At 38.8% G+C, this 16,203-nt stretch overlaps 2 protein-coding genes across 11 annotated transcripts in view; one reads left to right on the top strand and one right to left on the bottom strand.

Annotated features, from left to right (window-relative positions):
- The window catches only part of tank (TRAF family member-associated NFKB activator), an 83,435-nt gene that overhangs the window by 33,507 nt on the left and 33,725 nt on the right, over positions 1–16,203 (bottom strand). For 3 of the 8 annotated variants that reach the window (XR_009791204.1, XM_061793073.1, XM_061793072.1), the window contains exon 1: positions 1,473–1,597. The exons of 3 other annotated variants lie outside the window; for them this stretch is intronic. Coding sequence is in view for 2 of the 5 variants with exons in the window: in XM_061793073.1 (XP_061649057.1) it covers positions 1,473–1,582 (110 nt within the window). In the remaining 3 variants the exon portion in view is untranslated. Of the gene's footprint in view, positions 1–1,035; positions 1,058–1,338; positions 1,598–16,203 lie in introns of those variants that run through there. 2 more of the 8 variants (XM_061793076.1, XM_061793079.1) reach the window with 2 other exon arrangements.
- Positions 12,750–16,203, top strand: part of LOC133486628 (RNA-binding motif, single-stranded-interacting protein 1) — a 30,666-nt gene continuing 27,212 nt past the window's right edge. Inside the window, exon 1 of one of the 3 annotated variants that reach the window (XM_061792065.1) lies at positions 12,750–12,847. Coding sequence is in view for 1 of the 3 variants with exons in the window: in XM_061792063.1 (XP_061648047.1) it covers positions 13,478–13,528 (51 nt within the window). In the remaining 2 variants the exon portion in view is untranslated. Of the gene's footprint in view, positions 12,954–13,009; positions 13,529–16,203 lie in introns of those variants that run through there. The other 2 variants (XM_061792064.1, XM_061792063.1) reach the window with 2 other exon arrangements.

The raw sequence follows: 16,203 nt of genomic DNA, 5'->3' as shown, positions 1-16,203 counted from the left end.
CGTATAGAGTTCATTCAAGGGAGGGGGGAATAATAAATCAATCCACAGCCAGTCTAGAAACAACGGTGCTGCGCATTCGACATTTTTAGACATGTAAACAGTAGCTTGGAAGTCTGCATGTTTGTCAAGTTCTGAATCTGATTTGAGACTGCCTGAACTTGAAAAGGTTGAGAAACCAGATCCGAAAAGTCAGAGTTCACACTAAAAAAAGTTCATTTTTTGAGTAAATTGAGGCAACATCATCACTATTTCAGTATGAATACTTTTTGTGACATTTTTTTGATTGGCAGCATGCCACGATATTGTTCTAATATCAAATGTGTGCCTTGGTTAAACAAAGGTTGGGAAACAGTTTTACTCAACTTAAATGGTATTGCTAACAAACCTTGTGGAATCATATTATACAAAAAATACCCAACAAACAAGTTATGTAATTTTTTACATGAACGTTTGAGAAGACTGGCATATCCGGCCGGTGGAGCATCACGCGTGCAGGAAACAATTAAATATGAAAAAGCTTTTCCTGCACCATAAGCTGCTGTAGCTTACATATTTAAAGGTAATAAAATCACTTTAGTTTATCATCACACTAAAATATGTGATATTAGGCTAAACAAGTAGCTCCAACAAAATTGTTTTACAGAAGCGGATGTGAAGAAATACAAATAACTCCCACATTAACAATTTTATGCTTGTGAGTGTCAATTTCTCCATTTAACAAGCAAACAGTCATCGATGTTCAGTTTGCTGTGAAAGAAACTGCTGTATTTTCAAGTACTTTACCCAAACATGAACAAATTTCAGAGTCACAAGTACCTGCAGCAATCCAATTAATGGCACATTAACAGGCATTACCGTGATGATGAAATTACACTGAAGTACTGTAAATAATGATGACCGTGGCAAAGCAATTCCTGCCAGTAGACTTCCTCTAAACTGGATTGTACTCTCATTTCAAGACAAGCGCAACTTGAGGAATAAAAGACACCAACTTCTAACTCACATAAGTAAAATGTGAACGAGGCCGACGGATACCTGTCGCACACACTGTGGCCCTTAGAGTCTTCAAGTTGAGAGGCTCACAAAAGGCTCCTGATTCATCATGGCATATGTATACATATTTCCTTGTGCACTATTGTTACGGTGGGTCAATTTCTATTACCCTTTGCGCCACCCGTCTCCAGATACTTTTCAATAAAACCCATAACACATGCGAATAGTTAGAAAAAGACCTTAGAGTTGGGTAAACGTAACTTGTACTCAGTAAGTCAAGTTAGGCAACAATCAACTTGCGTGCGTCCTCCGTCACGTCACTAATGCCACTGAGCGTCCGCTTACCTTCATTGGGGATTAAAGTCGAATTTAAAGTGTGGCCAACATGCTCGTCTTCACACGCGCGCACAAGCACACGTACGCGAAGTTCGGAAGTGGGCTTGAGGATATGGCGAAGTGTGTGTTTTTACATAGCCTACTTAGCGGAGTTGGGAACTTCCCTCGGGGAATCCCCACTGCTTCGTGCACTTCCGCCTTTGGTCGCTGTCGGCCAATCGGCGCGCGCCTTGGAGGTTGGTCCCGCCCACATGTCTGCTGTGTGAAACCGGCCCCGACAACTGAAGAGCAGCTCAGCTCAACTCGGCTCGGTTCAGCTCGGTTCAGCTCGGCTCGGCTCAGCTCACCTTCTTGTTCTTCTGCTTCGGCTACGCTTTGGCACGCACACTTGACACACTTTGAAGATCGTTTTGCTGCTGCACAGCGTCCTTGGCAAATGCACGTTTACATTGAAAGCGTTTTGAATTACTGTGGGAGTTTTGGATATGAGTGTAGCCAGATTATATATATTTTTGATTGTAATATATCAGTGGATCTCAAACTTTTTACACCAACAACCACCTAAAAAAATACCTAGCTCTCCAAGTACCACCAACATTAACAGTAACTTCAATACCTAAGTGTTCATCAAAAACTATGAAGTATATTATTGTAAGACACTAACATTACACAGTTTGAACACTAATGCTGTGCTTGAATATAGGAAAAGAAAAAGAAAAAAGTGTACTGCACAAAATTAAAAATGCACTGAAATAAATATTTACAAACAAACCATTCCTAAAGATTACATGCAAATGTACTGTGCTGTACCGGTACTTAAAAGTTAAATACAAGTGAACTGTACCTAGTTTTAAATATATATATATTTAATTAACATGTACTGTACATAAAAAGTTAAGTACAACAGTGGATTAAAAGTACAAACACGTTGTATGCATACATACAGGCTTCATTCTGTTTGATGATATTGCATGTTTTAAATGTAAATCTTTAATTCAGTGATTCTTTCGTGTCCCACAGGTTCCCCCTTGGTCTGCCTACAATTAATTTAGTAAGGTTGTGTTATTTACTGCGGTCCTTAAGGACTTAATGGCTAGCAGGTGTGTGGAAAGCCGTTTGAGCATTTATTCGATATTGTTGACATCCAAATTGAGATCCATGTATGAGTATGCTCTTTGTCCTCACTAGTGAGGCAATTCAGCACGCTAGTAGAACAACTTGCAAGTAGTTGTTGTTTTTTCCATTACTACCCTCCACTACGGAATCACATCTCTGCACACTAGTTGGACAACTATGGCATACAAGTTGGACATGGAATGTTACTAGTGAGGCAAAACTGTGCAGGGTGCACTAGTTCTGAGAGCTGCATTCTAGATTTTAACTAGTAGAATTGTATCTCACTAGTAGAACCCAACAAAACTCAAATGTTTAATGTGGCAAAAGCCTTCCTATTTACTATATATACTTCCTATTATGACAATTCAATTAAAGAAATAGAAACACTATTGTAGTACACTGGGAGCGGGGGGGAGTAACGGTACTTAATTTGCACGTGACTTTTTCAGTGTAGTGGCACTTGGAATGACCAGCAGATGGCAGCTAGAGGATTTGTGGACTACTTTGAATACACCACCTTACGGTGTCATTTTAGTGACATCACATTTAGTGGCATCACTAGCCCACAAGAAGATAATATTTATTTCATGCATTTTATCTTGTGGATTCTCCCTTTTTAAACTGAAATATAATATTTTACATGACGGAGTCGGGCTGCATGAGAGATTAATAGATTGTGTTGATTAATTGAAGTTTACATTGCTCAGGATGATTTTTAATTAAAAAAAAAATAATAATATATATATATATATATATATATATATATATATATATATATATATATAGGCTTTTGTAGTTCAAAGCACGTCCTTGCTGATGTGCACTGGTTACACTAACATGGCTACAAACAGAGACAAACTAGTTTACAAAAGAAAGCCAGTGTTGCCAAGTGAGAAACATTTCCAAACCCTCAATTGACTATTTTTCAAAATGGACGAGTGAGTTTCATTCCTACTAAGGAACAGACAGCATAAGCGGAATCATTTTCCATATAACAAGAAAGGAGCCCAGTGGAAGGCAATCACGGGGTCGCTCACGTTGAACATTTCTCAACTTGCCCATAAAAACTGTATGCTGCAAAAACAGTATTGACATGGAAACATTTGACCCGATCTACGTGCTTCCAAGCAGCAAATGTTTAGACAACGTCATCATCTTATGTTAGAAACGACATTACTCTTTGAAAAACAGACATATGGACCATGCAGTTTGACAGCTCATTCTATTATTTTTAACTTGTAGAAGATATGTTACATGTGGATTACATGTGTGTTTAGAGAAAATTAATTATACACATTATATGTACATGGATACAGTAGATACACATACATACAGTATATATATTTCTATTATTTCGTTGGACGTTAATTGATGGAAGTTAATGCTGGAGGGGGGGAATGTTTCAAATCTTAGTATGAGGAGAAGTAAGACAAATCCCAGAAGTGAGGAAAAAAACAGCTACATTTAAAAAAATAATAATGTCCTTGTCATTTGATTTTTTGATAAGCAAAGGGGGGGGGGGGGGGGGGGGGGGGATAATCAGAATTTAGTTTTAAGGCCAAATCACCCAAATCACTCATAGTGAACAGATGAGTGAAGTTGTAAAATGGACTTGATGCTATATGGATCAAAAATGTTTGTCTTCCACGTTGAGTCTGTCTCCTGTGCACTGACTGACCTGACTGGTTGAAAACATCAGCAACGCAGAAAAGCCAAATACATTTCACAAGAACTGATCGCCAGGGAATGGTAGTGTCCATTTCCAGCGTCATGTAGCTAACCTCTGTGAAGACCCATGTGGGGAGCACAGGGAGGCATTTGGTCAGAGGACATGTGGCAATGACATGAGCAATTTACACAATTATCAGGTTTGAGCGCGGCACAGTGGTGCCTAGATATGAGAGTGATCCAACTTATGACTTTTTTAGAGATACGAGCTGTCGTTTGGCCAACTTTTTGCTCTTACTTGTGAGCAAAAATTTGAGATATGAGTGCTACATGGTGGCAGTGAACTCAACTCACTTCACAACAAGTAGCAGTTGGGCACATAGTGAAAAATTATTCAAAACAGAGACTACAAGTTGCTTATTGCCACTCCCAGTTGAAATTTACTGTCAAACTACAGTAAACATAAAACAGAGAATTGCATGTTGGGTATTTAAAACAACCACATAAATTGGCTTTAAAGTCTGCTTGCTTAATGCTAACATTATTATGGCAAACACCATAGACAGGCTGGCGAATAGCATCGGCGTTGCAGTGTTATAACACTTTAATGGATATTTGAACACAAGCGGTTAAACCAGGCATGTAGACAGATAATCTAACAATACTCTCAGGCACATATTATTTATCCTCCTGGAAGAATCAGAATCAGAATCACCATCAGAATCATCTTTATTTGCCAAGTATGTCAAAAATACACAAGGAATTTGTCTCCGGTAGTTGGAGCCGCTCTAGTATGACAACAGACAGTCAATTGACAGAGAATACTTTTGAGACATAAAGACATTGAAAAAAACAGTCACTGAGCAATAAAAGGTTGCTAGTAATCTGGTAAACGAATGATATTACTGTGGCTTAATGAGGGCGAATGAGCAGTGCACTGGTAATGGGCATTGAAGCATGAAATCATGATGTACAAACTGTTTAATACTTTACATCCTATTTAATTACATCACTACTGTATGTTTTGTGAAGTACAATACTGTACAGTGCTATTTTTGTTATTTATTTCTGATTTTATTACAAAACATTTTTTGTTTTTGTGAAGCTGAAACCGATTGGTATTTCCAGTCATTTCACTCGGGAAAGATGATTTGAGATCTGATTATTTTAAGTTACGAGCACAGTCACGGAACAAACTACAGTTGCATCCCAAGGCACCGCTGTCTATTGTTTATAGTCCACGGGCAGGGATCATTTGAGGTAACTGCGCTAAACTGGGAAGATAAAAGTCTGTCTGGACCTTTGCAATAAATCCTGTGACACCATGCGCTTCATTCATTCTTCCTCCAAGGAAAACAAACAGTGTGGTGTAGGTCTGCAAAAATGTGAGATCAGATGATGGGCAAGCTAAGGACCCCACACTCCGGAATGTTGGGGGGGGGGGGGGGGGGGGGGGGGGGGAGTGCGAGGAATGTGAGGCGTAACACATAAAATTTCAGGAGTTCAGATTTACTGTTTTGAGCAAAACCTAATTTTATTACAGTATTTCTAAGAAATAAAATGTAGATAATTCCCCACAATACAACAATTGTTGCAAAGCAATACCAAAACATAGTCTTTACTATGTTGCAATGCCTTTTCTGCACTTCCAGGAATGTAAGCAAACAGGATGTCCTCAAGAGCAGAGCAATGAGCCATGCTGACTTCCATGCGAAAGTAAAGTCGCACACAGCATTATCTCAGTGGAGGCTCTGGCCTGGGGGCTTCCTGCTATTTAAAGACTCTTTAGGCTGGGGCTGCGTATGCAAAGAGGCATTCAGACTTGTCGACGATTTGTCAAACAAATCAGTCGAGGACTGCCGCTTGCAGGGTAAGGCATTTGTGCAGTGCTCTTCTGCTCTTTACTTTGCATCAAATTCCCATTCCAGTTATCGTCACAAATATAAGTCACCAGTTTGCCAGATTTGAATGTTGCTACAATATCCTGCTACTCCGGGTTCCATATTAAAAAAGGTACAGGCAGATAAATGCTGTATTTAGGGATTTGATGCAGCAATTTTGCTCAGAGTGAAAGAGGCTGACGGCTTCGATGTGTCCCACCAGACATCTGCTGGAATTTCTCATACTTTCATGAGTAGACGAAAGCTCAATAAGTTTACTTGCCCCACCTATTGAGGAAGTTGGTAAACTGCAGTTCCATCAACCTTTAAGTCATACAGAGGAAATCAAAGGTTTACACACCCCTGTTAAAATGCTAGGTTTTTGTGATGTAATAAATTAGTGCAGGACAAAACATTTCTACCATTAATATGACCTATAATCTGTACAACTAGATTTTTTTCTTTCTTTTTGAGAGGGGAAGTATAAATGACTGAAATAATGCGATGGCACACTTATAACTGGGATGTGGCTGTGTTCACAATTAACCAATTGCATCCATTCCATACTCAGCCCACACCTGCCACCATTTCAAGTGCCACTAATTAACCCCTAAATAAATTTCAGATGTTGTAGTAGGCTTTTTCTGACATTTTTATGCTTTCTCGCAGAAGCCTGCCAACACTGACTGGTATTTCCAACTGTTCATAATATCTTATCATAAACCGCTCCAAAGCATGATGCTGTTTGACAAACATGCCTTTAGGAATTATGGCCAAAGTTTTCAACCCTGGTTTCATCGGACCAGAACACATTTTCCCACATACATTTAGGTAATTTTGTGCTACTACAGGCGAGAGGTGAGGTACATGAAGGACTGGTTGCAAGCCAATTGTAGACACTGCAAACTGAAAACATTCCGTGCCTAAAAATCAATTATTTATTTTAGTTATTTTTAAATAGGTGTAATTAAGGTTTTTAGTTGCATGGTAGATAAGGTGACTTGGACAATGGCTTCAAATCAAAAGTGGGGGGGGGAAAAAAGAAGTGAAGCCTGCTTCAGTAATTACATCGACGTAAAGGCTTTGTTCTCTTTCATCATTGCCATGTCCGGTTTCCTGGTGTACTGGATGACGTGTTCATAATTGATAGATTGTATTTGATTGACAAAAATCAATAATAATCAATTCTTATTGCTTAGAATGTGAGAATTTCTTTCATTTTGTAAATGATTTGATTATGCAGTATATACAGAGTGGGAAAGAGGGTAATTCCTACTCAACATAGAATTTGAACGTACAGTGCGTGTGTGTGTGTGTGCATATAAACCAAAGTGAAGACGTTAAAGGGCATTTGAGGATATGAGGAAAGTCCGATAAAGGCGCCTAAAGCAGCAGTCTCGAGTTACTTGTAGTCTGCTTTATTAGTCTGTTGTGAAAAATTATTTTATAAGTACAAGATGGACATTTTCCTTCTCAACAGGAAGCATAACATGCAGTCATGCTACCAATTACAAACAATGGTGCTACAGTTTTATTCATATTCTGTGTTTCTTTGGACTATCTCTAGCAATTAACCTGTCAAAAGTGTTTTTTTTGTGAATATCGAGTTGGTGCACACAAATGGAACTGGTTGTCATTATTACTGCATTTGACATGTTTGTGTCATTAAAAATGCTATCATTAATCACTGCAGTACTTTAATTAAAAGGCATAATTATTGTAAATGCAATTTTGGAAGTACAGGGTGGAACATGAAAATCCATCCTCCCAAAAGGTCGTACATCTGTCAACCAATCCAAAATATGTTTTGGAAAAATATCCCACACAAAACTCACATCATGCAAGACATGACAATATAGGACTGCAAGTGTGTGTACCTTACTCTGTCTGCTCTAGACATTAACGCACAAACATTCTGCTTTGTCTTTAGCTGTTTGAGACAAAAAGAAGGACAAGTCTCAATGAAGTGTGTTAAGGGAGTGAGAGAATGTGAGAAGAATAGGGATGGGAATCATTCCCAGTCATTGGATTCCGAGGAATCATTTGTTTGCTTGCTTTGATGAGTCCGCTTATCGACTCCTCGTAGGAAAAAAACCCAAAAATGCTTTGACTAGGGCTCTAGGGAACTTAAAGCGCCTAATTCTCGGGTTATATTCGGCCGACGCAGCAGGGAGAGAGAAGACAAGACAAGACAAGATGGGGTGGGGGGGAAAAAATAAAGGGAGCTTTAACTGCAGCCATAGTTGGGTTCATGTCACGGCGAGAACAACGGAAGAGCGGGGAGGATAAAAACATTTTCAGTGTTGAGCTGTCATGGGGGTGGGCACTCCGATGTTCACTTCTCTCTGATGAGCTTCTGGGGAGGCTCCCCGAGCTCATTCTGTAGGTGGCAGTTTCTAAAAAGTGTGTTTCTATAATCGTGAGAAAGGTATTTCACAAAAAACAGGCGGAATGTTCTTTTCAACAGAACAATTCTTTGTTCTGTCTGAATTAGTCTTGGATCAAGTTGAATGCAAAGACAGGACTGTAAATATTCCCAAATGCTAGTGGGAAACTTAAGGGCAGGGGGCGAGGGGGGGGGGGGAACAATACCTGGTAGATATAAAGAAAGCTTACATCATTGAAATAATGCAATTTAGAAGCTCTCCTTTGACATTTTGGACTTTTGACATACTTTGAGAAGTAAGGCACCCATTTTTCCTGTAAGGATACATTACAAATTATGAGTGCATACCGGATATGTTGCATTTTTTGTCCAAAGTTGAAGGTATTAAAGAGTTAAAGCAAACAAACGCATTTGTATTATTTAATTCCCTCACCCAATAAGAGTTGATAACAGAATCGATAAGAAATCGGCTCGATAAGCAGTATCGATAATGGAATCGGAATCGCTTAATTATTATTAATTCCCACCCCTAGAGAAGAATAGAGTTACTTCAAACGCTGCCTTCACAGTGAATAAAGTGTTTATGATGGCGATAAGTTACATTTCCATTTTTTTATTATGGGAAACATGGAAATAAGAGGACGACCAGCCTCCCGCAGGGGATTGTGTTCAACATTTAAAAAGGTCCCGCTGGGGGTCATGCTGACGAAATCCAGCTTGCATTTTCTCACAGGAAATGGGCAGATTGCCGCTTAATGTTTGCAGAGGCGCTATATAGCATAGCTGTGTTTACTGTTTACAATAAAGATTGAAGAGAGCATTGTGAAACGGTGCAGAGGTGCTGCTCTTTATGTCAATGTAAAGCTTGAAAGAACACAATGACTCTCATTCTTGGGACATTCGACATGAATGCAATGAGGGCAGAGCTCCAAAGTGAAACCTTTCCTGCTGTTGTCAAGTATTTCTTCTTAGTCCCTGGAAAGGATTTAAAAAAACAAAACAAATAAATAAATAAATAAAAAATCTAGCTAAAATGCCACGGACAACTAATTAAAGCGCCACGTTAGAAATGTTTGTAACTTTAATGACTGGAAATGAAGTGTTGGGTTTAATGTATTGAAAATGGTGAGGATTTTGCTGAACTACTGCTCTCGCAGTGTGTTCTGACAATACTTCTGGCTTATGTTTTCTTCGACATTATCCTTGGTTGGACAGTCAGAAAGAGTAGAACGATTCTCAAGTTGCATCATGAACTGCTGTCCAGTTTTTACATTTCACATAAAAATCGTCCATATGATTTTGTAAACATGTCTTTGATGCTCCATTATTTCATCTTCAGTCATTAGAGTTTTTCTCATTTGACCTAAAAGAAATTTGTCCTGGAACTCTCAAAGGTTTTCACGTTCGTTCGTCTACTGCAAATTCAATGTATCCAGTGAGACCCATCAGTCCCATCTACTTCAGCTTTTGGTCCTAAAAATATCATTCTAGCATATAACTCATAAACTTCATCAGCTTTGAATGCAATTTCACGTTTCAAAATTTTTACTGGTATTTCTTTGTGGACCACAGACTTGGGATCACAATTAAACCTTTCCATCCAAATACAAATATATAAAGTTTTAGGTAGTCTAAGGCATCTCTATTCAAAAGATGTGTTCTTGACAATACCAGCTCTGAGCTTGCTCTCTCGTCTCCCTTGCCAATTCTCTTCAATGAGCATTCAATGTCAATGGATAAAGATGTGTCTTACAGTTTTTGTTGTCTTCCTTTGCAAACTACAGGCTGTTAAACTAGGAATTCAACACAGTGTAAAGAAATGTAAGGCTCTGTCTGGAACAAAATGAACCAAGAGACTGCATTTGAGTCATATCATTTGAAGACAAAGTTGAGACACAAATCTTGTTGAAATATTTCTGTGGGATAGAAGAGAGGAACGGCATGAGAGGCAGCCAGTCCTGAAATAAGGAGACTCTTATTTCCCTTGGAAATCCCCAGTATGTGTCATACTGAAAATGGGTTTGTGTTTCTTTGAATTTAATCAATTTGGCAATCTCTGCATTTCCAACAACTGGGTGATATGGCCTTAAAATTGTAATACAATTTCACAGAATGTGCTTAAATTATTTCTCAGTGAATAGGTTCCTATCTGGTTTGTCGTACTTCGGTACTAGTATAGTGGAACTCCAGAGTTGAACAGAATCGGTTCCATGACAAGTTTAATCTAATTGTTCCAATTTTTTCATTTTTTTTTTATTTTCAGTTGCAGAGATTTATAGAAATGACTATTAGTGTGTTGTTGGTACAGCTGTTGTTGTGCCCATTGTTCTCATCCCATTTGACTTGACTTAAATTTTGCATATTATGTATTTGTTTCGTAACAGGTTAAATCATTGCTGATAAATATTGTGAGAGAACAAATGTGATCAGTGTCTTCACATAGAGGGTGTTTACTATTAATAATAACATAATTAAATGTAATTTGAGCAAATGTGTTATTTATGAAGTGTGTATCAAACTGGTAGCCCTTTGCATTACCCAGTACCCAAGAAGTAGCTCTCAGTTTCAAACGCATTGATGACACCTGGCGTTTAGTAACCATCTTTGAAGAGCGAAATAGTAGGCAAATTAATAAGTGTCTAGAAAGAAAATCCTTTTATTCAAAATAACGCCATAATTGCCACACAAGGACCGGAACCGGAAATTAATTAGTACATCGCCACTAGTCCACTACGTCACTTGAAAAAAAAAGGGACCTCGAAGTTTAAAAGCAGATTCATACAATAAATATTTATAACGTAAGATAACCTTATTAGTCCCACAATGGGGAAATTTGCATCATTTCAGCAGCAATAGTGGATACAGGAAATACAAAAAGAGCATTCAAGGCAAGACATTTGGCTGCAAAAGTGTCCACCATTATAAGGTTGACGCAATTAATACATTACAATAACAAATATTGAAGTCATAATTAACTATTTCAATTATAGAGTAATAATTACAGTATGTTGGGCAATTGAACAGTATGCAGAATTCTTTTCATCCTGTTGCATAATATACTGCAATAACTGTCCCCCGCAGTAATGTTCTTGACATAATTTTGAAAACAAATGATAAATTGTTCTGGAAGTGAATTTCGATAAATTGGCAGCTCTGCAGTCAGCCATAAATGCAATTTTACTAATAATTGGCATAGTAATTTATTTTGAGGTTTCGGCTTTCAGTTTTCGGCCTTTGATTCCTCATTATTGAGTTTCGGCTTCAGCCAAGAATTTTCATTTTGGTGCATCATCTATAAATAGATAGTTAAGTACCAGTGTAATTACCTTTGATGTAACACTTAAACTCTTATATTGGATCACAGATTGTAAATTGAAAATTGTAGTGAGTCACATGCTGCAAGTAAAATTAAGGATCGAAGCACACATAATCCACCACCAGGTACTGGTTCAATTGCCTCTTCCCTGCCCCCCACCTGGAGCATAGCGCCGACTCAGACCTTTCTCTCTTTTCGCCCATGCTGACCCCAGTGCCTTCTGTTGGCCTGGTGAACACATTTATAAACTCTACTTCTGACCTGAAGGTTCATTTAGGAAGGACCCATCGTACATCACACCTATACAATGGTACCTTGACTTATGAGTGCCTCAATGTACTAGTTTTTTGAGTTATGAGTCATCGCTTGATTGATTTTTTTTCTCTTCTTCTCGTGGGCCAAAATTTGAGGTAATAGGAAGCTTCAGCTACACCGCCGCTCGAGGGGAGTGAAAAAGAAGGGAGCAAATGTACTGTACTGTCATGCCCTCGCATGCGGGCGAGGACAGCCAGTCGCCGATGGCACTTTCACCCGTTTATTGAACGGGCCAAACGGTCAAACACGCAAGTAGAAAATGAGAACACTTGCAATGAGCTGCTGTAGTTCACAACTCATGCCCATCCTCTCACACCTAACTAACCGGCCAACCAATGCACAGATCCTGTTACTGGATCACAGAGACAGGTGTCATTTTATTGTTTTAAGCTCAAAGGATTTCGTTCATTGCAAATGCAATATATATTGTACTGTATTACATTGCATATTGTTGTTCTACAAAAATCATGGATTTGAACATTTTTATTTGTTTTTCTTCCATATCATCCAAATTTCAAAAAGTGTGATTAAAAAGTATTATACAATGGATTGTTTACCATTGAAATGAAAACATAAACAAACAAAAACAAGTAATCGATTGTTTATTGAGTGACACAAAAACAAACCAACAAACAAAAACAATGCTGCATGTCTGTAACGCGTCATAGTTGATCGATGATTTTGTGGCGTTGACGACCGTGACGTTGCTCTTTATTTCAACAAGTCTCGTTCAAATGCACGGACAAGGACGACGGCAGAGCTTGTTGTCATTCACCGTGACTATCGGCGTCGTCATCGGCTCTATGTGAGACCACATTGAATTACCTCAGGTCGTGGGTAATTAAAATCGTCCATATTTTTCCTCTTTGTTGAAAAGTACGTTTTATGGAAAGGGTGAGAGGCAAAGAGCGCCATGAGGACAAGCCACACCGTGGAATGTTAAGTATGCATCATTTCACACTCCAATCAACAACATAGGTGGATTGCCGCTCTCAATGGCGTGTTCTTAAAAAAATACAAATAAATAAAAATGAAAAAGTCATTACATACTACTTTAAACGCGACGTAATTCATCGCTACATAATGAGGTTTGCATTTTAATTGGTTAAACACGCCTTCTGTCGCCAAAACACACGGCTAATCGAGCGTTTTAGTCAACATTGTGACTTGAGCACCCCTACGCGGCCGGCGGAATGGTTCGGGCCAACATTTCAGCCCGACTCCTGCTTCCCGCTGACTGCGAGTCATGAAGCCCGTCAAACGTACGAGGCAGGGCCGCGCTCGAAGTTGGGACGGGAGCGTCTGTAGCCGGAGAGTCGACGATATCGAGGCTCCGTGACCACAGATATGCGTACAGTTCCATTTTTGTGTGCGTCAGTCGAGTGAGCGGGCGATTTTCTTACTTTTAGGCGAGGGACTTAGTTAATTCGCAGCCTTAAACCAACTCTCCCTTAAATCAGACCGAGGATGATTTTTTCTAATACTGGAAACCCACTAAGGACTCAGTTTCGCAAGCAGGTAACTACGACGTTCTCTCCTCATTCTGTCTTTAAAACTGACTTCTCTATTTACTGCTTTAATAATCGTGACACCGAGCTTGCCATAAACTCGCACCTAAAACTCCATGTTTATTTCTGTGAAACTGGAGTGTTGCGTTCAGGGTCCTGTGAAGGGATTAATTTTCTATGTGAAAAGACAAGGTTGTGATTCACAAGAATAATGTGGATATATGCGGGGGAAAGTGTGGCGTTCAGGCGCCTGTGTGTGTGACTCAGACGTCTCTTGAGAATAAGAATACCGGCTGCCTGCATCATGGACATAAACGAGCCTTGGGCTTGACTTTTAATGTTATGGTTCTCCTAACCAATCCCAATGGCCCTAGAGGAAAATGAAAGTTTTCCAGCATGAAGTAATAGTCCTTCAAAATCAATGGAAAGGCATTTTGTTGTAAATCAATACATTATTCTGGATTTTACAGAATTGTCCTTGAAAGGGGATTAATTACGCATTGATGATGCATTCAGTTTTTCCCAGTTGTATATATTGATTTCTCTCTTAATCTTCCCTTAGCCAAAAGGTTTCTGGAAATAAGCACATTTGCTCATGTTCACGCTGTTATCCTGTGGCAGGAGCTCAATGGGCGAGGCCTGTTACTGGAAGCTCTGCGTATTATACAGTATGACAGGCTCAGCTGGTCTGTTGCTGACTGATAAGATGTCGTCCGCTCCCCATTCTCCTCACAGTCCTGTACCAGAGTGAATTAGTTGGTGAATGAAACCAAAAATTGCCACCTCGCTCTCATAGAGAAAGGAAGTGTCACACTCACGCTGAACTGGAACTGAACACTACCTCTGGCTATTCTATATCAATAGTGTAGATTCATTTGTTTTGTTCGTTATCGCATACATTTACAATAAATGATTTAAATAATAATAATAATAATAATAAATAAGGTGATTTCATGTATTTGAAACTAGGGATGTCCCAACCCAACTTTTTCACTTCCGATCTGATACCAATATTGCAGCCTTGAGTTTTGGCCGATACAGATATCGGTCCAATCCGGTATCAGCAGTAATCATACATACTTTACTTATTTTGTGGTATAGAATGTTAGAAAATACTTTATCAAGTGATATTACTCAAACAGAGAACAATAATCAGAATAGTAGGTATGAAAAAAACTGACCCATTTATTATTAACCAATGGGTTACATTAAGTAACTTTAAATATAGAGTGTATCAGCTTTGCCTTCAATTAAAACAGGCCCACATTTCACACTGAAGAAGTATTTTTTTATGTAAATTGAGATGAAATCATCATTTCAGTATTCATACTTTCAGTGAGTTTTTGCTGCTGTGCTGTGAGATATCTTATGTTACATAGTTGCCCTGGCACAATAAAAGTTGAGAAAAGGTAGAATAGAGGTGAACACATTTTTAGATTAGTGTTTTTTTAATAGTTACCTGTACATCTTAGTTACAGTTGCCTTAAACGGTTTATCATGGTGACATTTTGACTTTGCAACAGATTATTCTCATCATTTTCTGTCGTTTCAAAATCCAAGACATCCAAATCAGAGGTCCACCAGTGATTAGGAACGGATTGCGTTCCCCCCGGGGGCGTTTGTTTCATTACGTATATTGAGCGTGAGGGATTGATATAAATTGCAAAACAAAAATGTTTCCCTCCATTTTCCGTGGTTAGCACGATTCGCTGGTTAGACCACAGAAAAACAATCTTTTGAGGCAACAATGCACACAAGTGCACTGCCATGCTACCCACTGTTTTGAGAATGTAATATTTTTTTTTACTGTATTAGACTACTCTGTGACTTTTTTTTTTTTTTTTTTAATAACTTTGCAAAATTGTTAAATTAACCACAGTCATGCTCTTTATAAAGGGTGGGCTAGTCATGATCATGAGACTCATGAAAAACAGGTCACACTGATGGCTTTTTGCTTTTATTTGGTGACTACTACTATCACCTTTTCATGTAACAGTAGTAGCTATTGCATACTGTTTCAATCAAGAAAGTAAATCACCTCTGTTGCTTTTTTATTTTTATTTTTTTAAATTTCATCCCCCACGGGAAATCCTTTCATGGAACAATTTTGGCACGCTACATTGACTCATTCAATCAATTTATAATAGACTTAGAGGAGGGCAGTGAACGGATGGGAGGTAACTGAGGGACGAAGAGCACTGTGACCAAAAGCCAAACTTGATTTCACAGATAAGACAATGTAAGAAAAGTGAAGATTCTCTAGACTGGAGTCCAGACTCAGGTTGCTCAGTCATGTCAGTGGTTCATGCTTTGGATTCCATAGGCTTCCTCTCAGCTTGAGATTCCCAAAAGAGAAGGTGGTTGTGGGGGATAATCGCTGACAAATCCCTGAGGGGAACGCTCTATTCAGACCAGGACAAGTCACTTTGGAATTTGTATTTTTCCTCTTACCGACCGCAACAAGTATTGCACTGGAAAGAGTTTAATTTTACATTAATTGGATTGGCTTCAGTGAGCACAGATTACTAGCCGAGTGTACATGGACCCTTGTATTGCCATTACAATCGGGTTAGACACCCAAACCAAATGAAAAGGCTCCATAAACACCTCAATCTGAATAAACAGGCAACATTTCATTGAAATTTACAGGGGTATAGTAATCCTTCTGCTAAACCGATCAGAAGT

This window comes from Phyllopteryx taeniolatus, chromosome 12, assembly GCF_024500385.1.
Source record: "Phyllopteryx taeniolatus isolate TA_2022b chromosome 12, UOR_Ptae_1.2, whole genome shotgun sequence".
In the NCBI taxonomy this organism is placed as follows: domain Eukaryota; kingdom Metazoa; phylum Chordata; class Actinopteri; order Syngnathiformes; family Syngnathidae; genus Phyllopteryx; species Phyllopteryx taeniolatus.
Note: the sequence above shows the minus strand (reverse complement) of the source record. Positions and strands in the feature narration are given on the sequence as shown.